General features: G+C 36.4%; 1 protein-coding gene across 1 annotated transcript in view; it reads right to left on the reverse strand.

Annotated features, from left to right (window-relative positions):
• Positions 1-1,485: 1,485 nt before the first annotated feature.
• pvalb6 (parvalbumin 6) overlaps positions 1,486-12,867 on the reverse strand; it is a 37,430-nt gene continuing 26,048 nt past the window's right edge. Inside the window, exons 2-5 of the mRNA XM_053514626.1 lie at positions 3,886-3,954; positions 3,144-3,276; positions 2,937-3,046; positions 1,486-1,973 (exon numbers count right to left, since the gene is read on the reverse strand). Coding sequence (XP_053370601.1) covers positions 1,948-1,973; positions 2,937-3,046; positions 3,144-3,276; positions 3,886-3,946 — 330 coding nt within the window. The 5' untranslated portion in view covers positions 3,947-3,954 and the 3' untranslated portion in view covers positions 1,486-1,947. The remainder of the gene's footprint in view (positions 1,974-2,936; positions 3,047-3,143; positions 3,277-3,885; positions 3,955-12,867) is intronic.

Here is a 12,867-nt window from a genome sequence, read left to right on the forward strand (position 1 = left end):
AACCTGTTTGAACCATTCCTGACAAAAAATGTGTCCCATAGGATAGGTACTGTACCTTGACAGGATTTCAGATGGGATTTGTAAGGCGTATTCATAAATGTAAAAAATGCTACTGGATAATGCTAGCCATGTAGCTATTTAAGCTAAAGATTACTGATACAAGTCATATTTAAATGTTTATAATCGTTACCGCTAATGTTACATAAATAACATGACTGACGTAACAGAGCTTAAGATTCTTAAATGTTTAAAACATTGCTAACATCTGCTAACTTGACAGGATTTCTGACAGGAGTTTAGATCATCATTAATTGTTTTCATCACAGCTAATGCTAGCTAGCTAATATTAAAAAGTTGAAAAAGATCTCTGAGAGCTTTTAGACATTCATAAAATGTTTATAGCATAGTTAACATGAGCTAACTGCACAATTTCTGAAATGATTTCAAAAGGGACACACACATAAACACATAGTCCTTAAATGTTAATAAATATGACTGCTAATGATAGCTAGCTTAGATGAGTAAACTTGGGTTTTCTGAGTAGAATTCACATCATGCTAACACTAGGTAGTAGGTTTATATTAGGTACCTTGCCAGAATAGACAATAAAGCCTTGACTATTTGAATGCAACTACAAGCAACAAATGAAGAGAGTGTCTTTGCTTATATGCTACTATATCTAGTTTTAGAGAATTTGGGATAAATCCTTATAGTTAAATGGTGTTTGTATGTCAAATGTAAATAAAGGTGTTTTTAAATACAGGTGCCGCTGTACGGTGCTGTGCATTTAAAATACATTTCTAAATCAAACTGCCTTTAATAAGTAATAAGTAGTTTCCTTAATCAAGTACATTCCATGTAGAGCTTAGAGAAAGCAACAACGCGCAATCTTTTTTATGACAGGAAGCCTCTGCAATAAAAAGATGACGAGAAAGTACAAAGTTTCACAAGGAAAACTGACATGACTGTAAAATGTAAAATAATTTCGATTTGAATAAAATAAACATGCAAATTTTTTATTGTCATTGACTTAATAAGTAGTCTAAAATAGTGATGTAAAATGATGTAGTTTTCCATTTTTACAAGCTTATGAATTCCTGAGGTGTTGCGAATATTTGCCTGAAAGTGATTAAGGTAACAGTGTTTGGTGCTGGAGGGATCAGGTTTCCTGGTCATGCTGTGTTACTTTTTACCCAATGATGACAGCAGGTTTGACAGGGACTTTGTTTCTGTCCTGGCCACAAGGCAACAAAGTCACAATACACAGTGCTCTGACTCAACTTGTATTTAGATAAACACACACAATACCATGTATTCGATACTTACCTCACTCTATAACTCTATGTACACGTGTGTGTGTGTGTGTGTGTGTGTGTCTCATGCCCTAAAGCTCTACAGGATTAGTATATTATATGTAAGAAAAACTATAAACAGCAAAAAGACAGATGTCAAAAATAAAGACCCACAGTGAGTCAGGGCCCTCGAGGCATAATTTTATGTTTTATTTAATTTTTTTACTTTCACAGTTTGACTTCCTTCATTTGGTGTATTTCACAACAACTCTGTACCAGAGAATAGAAAGGAAGAGATGGAGACAGGCCAAGGGCAAAGCAATGTCAGAGAGTGGAGATAAGGGCAATCGGTCAGATGATAAAATGAAAAGGGAAAGAGAGAAAAGACATGAAATGCAGAATAATACAAATGAAGGGAGTGGGCTGTTCCTCTTAAAGTATCCACTGTACATACTTCCAAGATGAAGGTTTGCACCTCTTCACCTGTACACTAACACAAACACACATTTGTATAAAAAACAGGGAAAATTAAATAGCATGATTGTAGGAGATGAGTGAAAATGTAGTGTGTGTGTGTGTGTGTGTGTGTGTGTGTGTGTGTGTGTGTGTGTGTGTAAGAAGTCATTCGGGATGGGGATGGCCTGGACAGTGTTGTCTATTCGTGGACAAGAGCAGCAAATTCTGAAAAGAGAGATAAGGAAGGGAAGGTGGGGAGAGAGAGAGAGAGAGAAAGAGATTTTTACTTAGAAAATATAAGTTATTATGAATTTAAGTATTTAACTTTAATTTTTGAAATATACTATATAAATTACCAGGTAAAAGTGGACACACCTTAATCAATGGTCTTTGGTCTTTCTTGCTCTTTTGTAAATTTAAAAACAATTAAAGTGATATATTAAGAGATATTAAACAATGTCCTAATAACCGTTCATGTGTAGCATTGTGAGCTTTGCTCCAGATTCTTTACAGTAGATATAGATAATCTTTACAGTATGTGTTATCTGATACCATTGTTCAGTACTGTTGTACAGTATAGGAAATAACAAAATATATGATAAATAAATTAAGAAGAATCATTGAATTTTAAATGTATACTATAATTACACCCATATATTTTGATTATGGGCAAACAAATGTCCAGAATGTCACCTCCAGTTGTGCCATTAAGTTTTTCTTTCACTGGAACTAAGAGGTACTACAGTATTCCAGCATGACAATGCCCTGAATACAAATCAAGAACCTTATAAACCTGAATGCCCCAAACAAATGCTCCACACAAAGCCCTGACCTCTACTCCACTGAACACCCCTGGGATGAAATGGAACACCAGGCCTTCTTGCTATGCATCAATACCTGACCTCAGTAATGCTTTTGCGGTTAAATGAGCACAAATAACAGCCAAAATTAAGTGAAAACCTTTCCCAGGACAGTGGAGGCTGTTGTAACAACAAATAGGGATAAACTCCTGTATATATTAATGGCCATGGTTTCGAAATGCGAGGTTCAAGATGCACATATAGGAGTGTTGGTCAGGTGTCCACATACTTTTGGCCATACAGGGTACTTTTGAATGTATCTGTGTGTATTAAAAAAACTTAAACCAAGTGTTCTTGTTTTAATCAGTTGTGTTGTTGCATTTCCCACCTTCCACTCCAATCTTGCCGTCTCCATCTTTATCAGCAACTTTTAAGAAGGCTTTGGTTTCCTTATCAGTCAGATCTCTTCCATTGGAAGCAAAGCCCTTCAGTACAAACCTTAATTCACATCACACACAAAAACATCAGAGACATTGAGAATTAACCTCAAACACACACTGAATAGATAAACCCATGCTGGATGTGCATGTCTTACTTTAACTCTTCTTCCTCTATAAAGCCGCTGTTGTCAGCATCCAGTACATGGAAGGCCTTCTTCACATCATCAGCCGATTTTGCCTTCAGCCCCACCATCTCGAAGAACTTCTTATGGTCAAATGAGTCAACAGCTACAACAACATCTTAAAATTAAATCGTGAATACTGTGTACAAGTCACTTTAATCTTAACAAAAGTGTTGGTCATTGGTTAAAAAAATATGTGGGGTGTTCTTGCATCGAGGATAGGACTATACAGGGGATGCGGCGGATAACTCCCAGCCGAGTTCCCGTCATGCGCAAGTGCTGTTCATGAATGAATGTTTCTACAGCTTCCATAGACAGATGCGCTATTAAATAAATGTAACTTGTAGTAACTTAGCGACAAGTTATACAAGGATCTTCAACAATCAGTTTTTTCCTTTGCTTAATTTCTAGATTTATGGACTTTCTTATAATGTTTCTAGCATTAAAATTTTTTACCGCGGCTAAGAGGATCTTCCCCATACGGGGCTTGAAGACTTTTGTAAATGTCAGTTAGTTTTATCCTTCATTCACAAGAAATTTCATCACAAGTTCCGGTTTGACTAGAACGCCATTTGTAGACAATGTCTAGTTTTTGGCTATTCATCATCATTAAGTGTGATTCTTCCTTGAAGGCCAAAACCTGCTGCAATGATCACTCTGCTGTAAGAATGTGTCTGACAAAACAGCACCAGCTAATAATAAATGCATTCTTTACCTTTGAATGCATCCAGGGCTTTCTTTATGTCATCAGCGTTCAGGATGCTGCTCATTGCCATTTTTGCAGCTAGATAAAGAAAAATAGATAGACAAAGGGTGAGTTAGAGAAAAAGAGACAGTTAATATATTTTCTTAGGTTGACGAGTTACTTGAATGAATAAGGTAAATGAGGTGATAAACATATAAATAATATAGTGCGAGAAAAACAGAAGTCGTATGCAGTTCGTGTGAATGCATTTAAAAAATGTGCAACTGAAAGCCAGTTCCTTATTCAGCAGAAATGAGATGTGCAGTTTTCCACAGAAACACAGGCCCACACTCCCACACAAGCCTTACATGTCTCCTCCTATGCATTGTGTAACCTCTAATGGTGCTTCAAAATTTTACTTCGCAGGAAACTTATTTTCCACTCCTTGTATCATGCAAAGTTTATTTCCTCCAGGGTTTCATTACACACCTCTAAAAAGTGCCCGGTAGATATTTTCTTTTATGTCTCTTTTGCATGATGCATCCATCCTCAGCATATTATCTATTCTGCGATGGAAACTGTGCCTTTGAACTGAGACAGCCTGACATATTATGACTTATTTGAAACTTTGACAAAAAAAAAAAAATGTGAATAAACGTTAATAAAAAGCGTTTTTAAGATTTGGTCTGGAGTAAGTGCTTTAGAGTTATCTGGGGACCTTTTATCACATTTCATCAGTTTCCTTTTTTTTCCTTTTAAAACTGAAAGCTGCAAAAATTTTGAATAACGCATTTTATTTTGTTTCAGCACATTATATAAATTGTAATTACAATTGACATAAAAGGCACCTAAATTCAGTTTTTAGTCATTTTAAAGACTGCCTTTTACATTTTAAAGTTTTGCCGTTCTCTGGTAGTGCAAGGCTTAGCAGTAACTCGTGTACATAGACACTGCAATGAAATATTTGCAAGAGGAGTGAAACACAGAGAGTTTGAGATATTAAAAAATGCGTTATCTCAGCTGGAGCATTAACAGACACACTTTTGGGGAGCTCTGAGACCTGTGTTAACTTGTTAAAGAAATAGTAAAATATTAACTTAGGTATTCTTATTTAAATATGCATAAAAATCAGACAATCTGTATCGTTTAAGTTGTATTCTCTATATAAGTTCTGCATCTGTATTACACTTTTTATTGTCAGGTTTTTTTTCTTTTGGTCTGCTGTTTCCCCCACAAAGTTTACCCTTTAATGTTTGTTACTTCATTTATCAATTCAGCAAATTTGTAGTAAAAGATTAAAAGCTTGAGTGAACCCTTTGTGAATTAAAGCCCTATGAACACCACTGCTACATCAACTGAAAACCATACATAAGCTTAGGAAGAACAAGTTTAGACCCTCTGTTGATAAAGAAGCCAGGAGGGCAATACTAGAATGATCTTTTGACCTTTGAAAATCCCCTTTCTCCCGGAATTGCAGAACAGATTTGAGTTTGAGCACCTGCTCCTGCAGGTGATGAATACATGCACAGAACACTGCACACCTTGCAGCATTCATTTTAGCTGCCGTTTCACATTGTTGTCCTATGCTCAGGTAAATGTCAACTGACTGAAATTTAAGCTTCAGAGCGCTGACCTCGAACGACCTCAGTGATGTTTGCCCTGATATAATCGCATTGTCTTTGCAGGTGAATAAGCTGCAGTCAGCACTAACAACAGTTCTACTGACCACCATTCCTACTTGTGAAATTTTAGTTGTTGTTTTTTTTTTTTTACATGCTCCTGTTAGGGGTTGCCAAAGCAGATCATCCAAACTGCATATTTAATTTCCCCATTTTATTCAAGCTTGGGACTGGCACTGATTCCTACCTAGGTTCCCCACCTAGGAATCGAAAGCTAGTCTTTGATACAGTGGTGCAGTATTAAACAAAAGAAGAACAACCAGTGAAGACTTGCTTTGTAGGAAATAAAATTGATTTGATTTTTCCAATAAATGTACATACTGTATAAATATGAATATAAAATCAGCTATATTAACCATTTGGAATGTCTTTACATCTATGTATGAATGCAATGACCCAATCAGCCATTTGTTTGGCAACAAAAAACATGCAGATACAGTTCAAAAGCTTGAGCTTAAAGGTTTATCAAACATAAGAAGGAAACAATGAGAACTCAGTGACTTTGACCTGGAGGTGGTGAATGGTGCCAGACTGGTTGGTTTGCATTTTTTTTTTTTTTAGAAACTCCTGATCTCCTGAGAGTTTTACACACAATCGAGTCTGGAGTTTTCACAGAATGGTGTGAAAACCCAAATCCTCCCATGAGAAGCAGTTCTGTAATTATAAGGAGTTGAAAAGTACCAGTTAAAAGTTTGCACACACCTTCTAATTTAATGGTCCTTCCTGATTTGTATTTTTTCTACACTGTAAAACAATGCTGAAGACATCCAAAATTTGCAATAATATCAATAATTGATATTGAGATGAGTCTGCAAGTTATGCTCGGGAAAGCCTTTATAACCGCTCTTTATTTGAGGCGCTGTTAATTTGTGATTTTTGAGTCTGCTAATTCTAAATTAACTGCTCCTCTGCAGCAGGGGTAAGATTTGGTCTTGTGATGGCCTTCATGTGAACCAGTTTCATCATGGTGGTTCATGGATTGTTCAAAAGGCACTTGACAATACTTGCAAATGTTTAAAAAAGTTGCTTAATTACATAATTCCATATGTGCTCTTTGTAGTTTTGAAATCTCCAGTATTGTTCAGGGATGTAGAGAATAGATCACTAAACATAAAAAAATTAACATTAAATTAACACTTGAAGGTGTGTCCAAACTTTTGACCAATACTGTAGGTGTATTTTCATGTTAATGAACAAATGAGGTACAGCAGAGATAGAGTTGTGAAACTGCTGGAGGAACAAGTGGCAGTGCTAAAACCTTAGTTTTGTGAATATATTGTTTAATGTTAGGAAAAATAAATCTTTTTTTTGTCTTTTTCCTATTTTCACATTTTTGGTAAGCTAATCAACACTATTGATTTAATCATAAATTGTGTACATATTTGTTATTGTCCAACACGTGACAGTTACCTTTGATAAGGTGTTAGATTATTGATTTATTCGGGAATGTCCTGCTGTTTATTATTAACATATCCTGTCCAAAGAGCAACCAACAATGGAAATGTACTTTCACAAGGCCAGACAGTTTGTCAAAATGTCTGTATAATAAAAAGTAAATAGTTATTAGAATGATAATTGTCTTTGTTAAAGGATAATAGTAATTTAAAAAAATATATGGAGTAAAAAATGTATAGGAAGATCCAGGAACTAATAAAACTATAATCAGCATGACACAAATACAGTAATAGGGCAAAGAGCAAGCATGGTGATGGTGATGGATTCTTGCCTTATTAATTATCTTTATCTCTTGTAAATAAAAAACAAGATAGAGATAGAGGAAGAGAGAAACAGATAGTGACAAATAGAAATCAAAAGCAAGTGCCAGAATTCTCCAGGCTTAGCAGATCTATTAAGACCACAATTACAAAGAAATATTGTAAAGTTTTCCTGTCATGTAGAGATATGTTGTGTGGGGTGAGGTTCAGGTCCAGGGTTTAAATGAATACATGGTCAGAAGTACACTTGCAGAGTTACAACTATGTTTAACAAAATAAACTGATCAGCCATTCCATTAAAACCAGTGACAGGTGAAGTGAATAATATTGCTCGCCCTCTTACAGTGGCACTTGTGTGGGATATATCAGTCAGCAAATGAACAATCAGTTTTTCAAGTTGATTTGTTGGAAGCAGTAAAAATGAGCAAGTGTAATGATCCAAGTGACTTTAACAAGAGCTAAATTGTAAAGGCTAGACAGCTGGGTCAGGGCAGCTCCAAGATGACAAGACTCGTGCTGTGTTCCCGGTATGCAAGTGGTTAGTATCTACCACATGGTCCACGGAAGGACACTAAGCTTAAACTGCTGAAAAAGGAATGATGATTATGAAAGAAAGGTGTCAAAACACCCATCATTGCTGTGTATGGAGCTCTCTAGCTGAAGAACAGATCAGTGAGCCCATATTGGCTTTTGGCAGTGGGCAATCCAGTGAAGTCAGTATGATGCTCTGGGCAATGTTCTGCTAGAGAACCTTGTGTCCTGGCATTTATATGGATGTTACCTTGACACATACCACCTACCCAAAAGTTCTTGGAGGCCAAGTGAATAATTTCACAGCAGAATAAATTTATATATATTTTTTTGCAGTTTTACAGAAAAAAATAACTACTTTCCAATGAAGCAAGAAATATTGTAAACTGATTAGCAAAAATATTTTGTGCATGTTTTCTTCGAGTCACAAGAGTGTTAAAAAGCATACATGCCTAAATATTACGTTAAAATTATTTTGGTTGTGAATGTATGATGTTTGTGTGATTTTGCAAAAAGCTATAACTCCATATCCCACAGTTTTTACACAATAGCCTGCAGTTGCACTTTTGGTTCATTACATATGCAAGTATCAATAACATATTCGTTAAGTTTAAATAAAAACATAGCAAACTCTTGCTTTAATTGTGTTCTCTTTAATGAGTCTCATTTCCCAAATTAGATCAAGTTAGAAGATCATAAGAAACATTATAAATATTATAGAAAAATTTTAGTTTGCAGCATCATCAGCCTCCTTCCCTACCAGTTTTAGTTTTACTGTGACTGCAGCACCTTCTCATAACATGGGTATGTGCCTTATGACCTGGATCAGCTGACATATGTCTGTGGTATCTTACAGTTATACCATTGTTAAAAATCCCAACGCAGAAAAAGAGAAGTTGACAAAGCAGATGCGACAAACACATTAGCTTCTCACACACATTGTTATTTCTCTGCCTAATTTTTTATTATGAAAAGCATTACTATAACTGCATCACGATCCCCAAATACACCTGCTGCTGATAGCAGGAGAGAAAGGAAAAAAGATAAATATCAATTTGAAAGTGAAACAGAAAGTTGCACTACAAAGTTACATTACAGCATTCCACTATAGCTTTGTTAAGTACAGTATATAACATGCCATTCGCACAACATCCAAATCACACATTGTCCTATTTTACAGAACATATTGTGGATGTTAACTGATACATACTCGTATTTTATTAATAATGTGGACCTGAAATGACAGAGTGTAAATAACCCTTTCTGGCTTTAACATTCCCTAAAAATCCAATAAACACATTTAATTTACTCACGCAATCACATGACAGAAACAATGCAATTAGAAAACCTATAAGCTTGTAAAACTTATTATGCATAATACATCAAGTGTGTATCATTAGTATTAAAAAATTGAACCATGAGAAATGCTTTTTATTGTCATCCTTAACCATCCTTCCCTCTCTTCGGCAGAACACAAGGGCCTTTGCTCCTCACGTCTTTCATTTTTCAATTTGCACACTTTTCTCATCAAATAAGGTTCGAGATATCTTGGATAAAACGACACTAACAACTTTCTTCTTTAAAGCTATTTTGTTTTACACCCTATCAAAAGTATACTATGTACCTATTTACAAATCATGTTTCTGCCCTATAAAGGTACAAAGTCTGTCTGAACACTACAAATCTCATGTTCTTCAGAAAGGCTCTAACGGCACTTTCGCACGTAGTCCTAAATGTATAGTGAATATACAGTTTAACCGATAAGTGATCATGTGACTTGAATGTGCTGGGTCAGATTCAAATTCGATGTGACTTGCTCAGTATGCACAGAGCATTGATGTGAGTCAGCACTAGCACGGGGATTTCATAGCCACGCTAGCAATACCTGCTATAACAGCTAAACTCGAGCGTCTGCCTTTCTTCCTCCTTTTTCCTCTATCCTCTATACATTATCATTATTATTATACGTTACAATTATTTCAGCTGACTAACTCTTTGCCGGCTTCCACAGCAAAATCACAAACTCATTATTATCATTGTGAAAGTCACTTGTAATTATGAACTTTTTCCAGTTATAGCTGCCTGCACTGAGGATCCTCTGAGATTAGCTTCTTTTACGCTTATTTTCTCTTTATTGCTCTTTTTTATTGCTATTTTCGGCTTCTAATTCTAGTGCACTAAACAGCAATATCAACCGAATAGCACATCTTCTGCCTTGACCCTGATAAGACCCTGTGGACAAATTACCTACATGCAAAAGCGTCCTCCACAATAAGAGAACCGAACTTAATTATTTGAAAAAATGTAAAGATGTGAATAATGTGTATTGTGAGATTGCATTGGTGATAAATATCACTTAGTTGTTCTTTAATAAAAATAACATAATTCTAATATTAGGATCGATCTGTTTGTAAATAACTGACTAAAATGGCACAAAGCATTGTGTGTCATATTCCGCTTTAACAGTTTCCTCCACATAAATCTGGGTCTTGCAGATGTGCTCTATATCTGGCTAAACTGTTTTCTTTCCCTGTAGGCCGAATCCATCACTCTTCTTTTCTAATATCTCCCTATATTCCACTTTCAATTAACAACCCCCCTCCCTCCCCCCCTCTATCTCTCTCTCTCCCTTTTTTAATGTCCATCTGTGATACAGAGTTCCTTCACTGTTAGGACTAAATTTATCAAACCCATTTGCAGGCCATTAGGTTCACCTCAAAGCAAGTAGTTCTGTTCCCAAGAGATAGGACTGAGGGAAGAGATGAAAAGTAAGGTGTTAGTAAAACGGGAGGTTGGCAATAGGTTTTTTTTTTTTTTTTTGCGTGTGTGCTGCTGCAACATCTGGTGAAATGAGGGCAAAGCAAGATGTTTTAATGTGCATTGCTGCAATTACATCTGTCTGCTAATCTCTGCCAAAACCAACCCACAAACTATATCCGAAACAATGCAAGCGTGTAATAAAACACTAAACAAATGCGACCTCTGGACTTGAAATGTTTAATCCTGTTTGGCTGTGGTTGTAAAAGATATTGATTAGACATCACCCATACACAGAGCACTATAATTGCTCTTCTAAAAGAAACTCCTGAATTGTATTTTCGAGGTTCTCATCTCATCTCATCTCTCCTTAGGACAAGGAACAAGAAGAAAAGAATCCTATTCAAGTTAGAAAAACAAAAAAAGAATAAGCAGACAAAGTGACATGCAGCGAGAACAAAGACAGACAAGACAGGATTCCAGACCAGCTCCAAAAAAGGCTTCCACACAAAACTGTCAAAGATTAAATCTCAAGAAGATTCAGACAGTCAGAAAAGTCAGAACCTTCATTTGATGGGTAGTGTACAGTGAAATCTTAGAGAACCCTTTTTGGAATTTAATCACTTAGAGAGTGATTAAATTCCAAAAAGCTTATGATGTATCATTGCTTCAAATGGTAGCATTTCCCATCACAGTTTTGAGGAACTGAAAATATAGAGTAAGAAAAAATCCTTTTAATTTTGTTGACCAGCGATGTCGAAAGAGAAAGAGAGAGAAAAAAGAGAGAGAGAGAGAGAGAGAGAGAGAGAGAGTCTCTGTCACTCCACTAGGGGGCAAAGTAGTGAAATAAATTTATGCATGGGATCAAGTAGTTTTACATTTTTGCTGGCACTATATAGCCAAAAAATAAAAAATAAACCATGCAGTTGGTGGTCAGGTCTGTAAATATCTTAATTTCCTTCTTATATCTTCTTCTTATTACAGCAATATACTGGGCTTATGGTTATGGCTCCAAAGGACCGCTGTGTGTGGTAGGCTGTGTTCTTCAGCACCAGAATTTTAATGGCGGATAATTTGGGAGGTGTGGGACCTCTGTGAAACAGGACGGTCGATCTGATCAGAAATTTGGAGCCTGTGTCAACAACCTTAAACTATTTACCTACTAAGCACTGTATGTGGCAGGCTGTGCTAGGTGGTTTAATACATTTCTCTCATGGCTAGATTTGACCTTTTTCAGCAGTTGGGATGCCATTGACTGTTTTGTGGGACTGAGTTGGGCTAGCTGGACTTTTGGCCTCATGGACATAGGGCCTTGGGTGTCCATGGTGATGGGATCATGGTCAGTCCAGGTATATTATTATTAATATATTATTACCCTAAAAATCATCTTTCTGTTTTTTTTGCTCTCAGTTTCTATTCCTCTTCTGTAATTCTGCTCCACTGGTGCTCTCAGGCTCTGAGAATTGTTAAGAAAATCAGTTATGTTTTAGACTATCTTATCTTATCTAGCCTATTCATCCTTAATCTAGCCTTGTCTCTAAGAGATTAGGAACAGGAAAAAGTAAGAATGAAAAGGGATCAGAGAAAAACCGTGATGTGAAGAAAGATAAGTGAAGTCAAAAAAAGTGCAGCGATAGTTTACTGCAGAGCTGACTCAGTGGCAGGCTTCAGACAAGCTGCATTCTGACATGATATTTCTGTGGCATCCACAAACAACAAGTTCAATACCAACTGACAGAGCACGCAAAAGACACATTTTCTACAACAAAACAAATGGCATCCCTTCCAGATCATTTCACACCACTGAGCACTGATAGACCAACTGAGGCCCTTATCTATGGTAGTGAAATTATATTAAAGAACAGATGAGGACTCAAAGTGCCACATAATCTTGGGTATATTTATCTTTCAGGGTTACTTTCAAAGTGATCATAAAAACCTTCAAAGCCTATAAATGAAATATTGAACTTCTATAATAGAGAGAAAGCTTGTAAATGAGTGCAAGAGGCAGACAGACAGTGCTAAGCTGTCACGGTCAGGTGCACTGATGATGAGATGGCAAGTCTCCAGCCAACCTGGCTGTTATGAGACACCTGCTGGCATCTGCAGGTTATCACATGACCCTGCCAGCAGGGCATGGCAAAGAGATTATAGAAAACCATCTTTCTTTCTTGCTCTCACTCTCTCTAGTGTAATTCTGCTCCACTGGTGCTGTCGGGCTATGAGAATGCATTTTGCTGTTCCATATTTCAGCACAGTTCACAACAGAAACCAAATTCAAGCCCAAGGGCGGATGGTGAGAAATTGAAAGGTGAAGGTTTGATTGAATA

Source organism: Clarias gariepinus, chromosome 16, assembly GCF_024256425.1.
Source record: "Clarias gariepinus isolate MV-2021 ecotype Netherlands chromosome 16, CGAR_prim_01v2, whole genome shotgun sequence".
NCBI lineage: Eukaryota > Metazoa > Chordata > Actinopteri > Siluriformes > Clariidae > Clarias > Clarias gariepinus.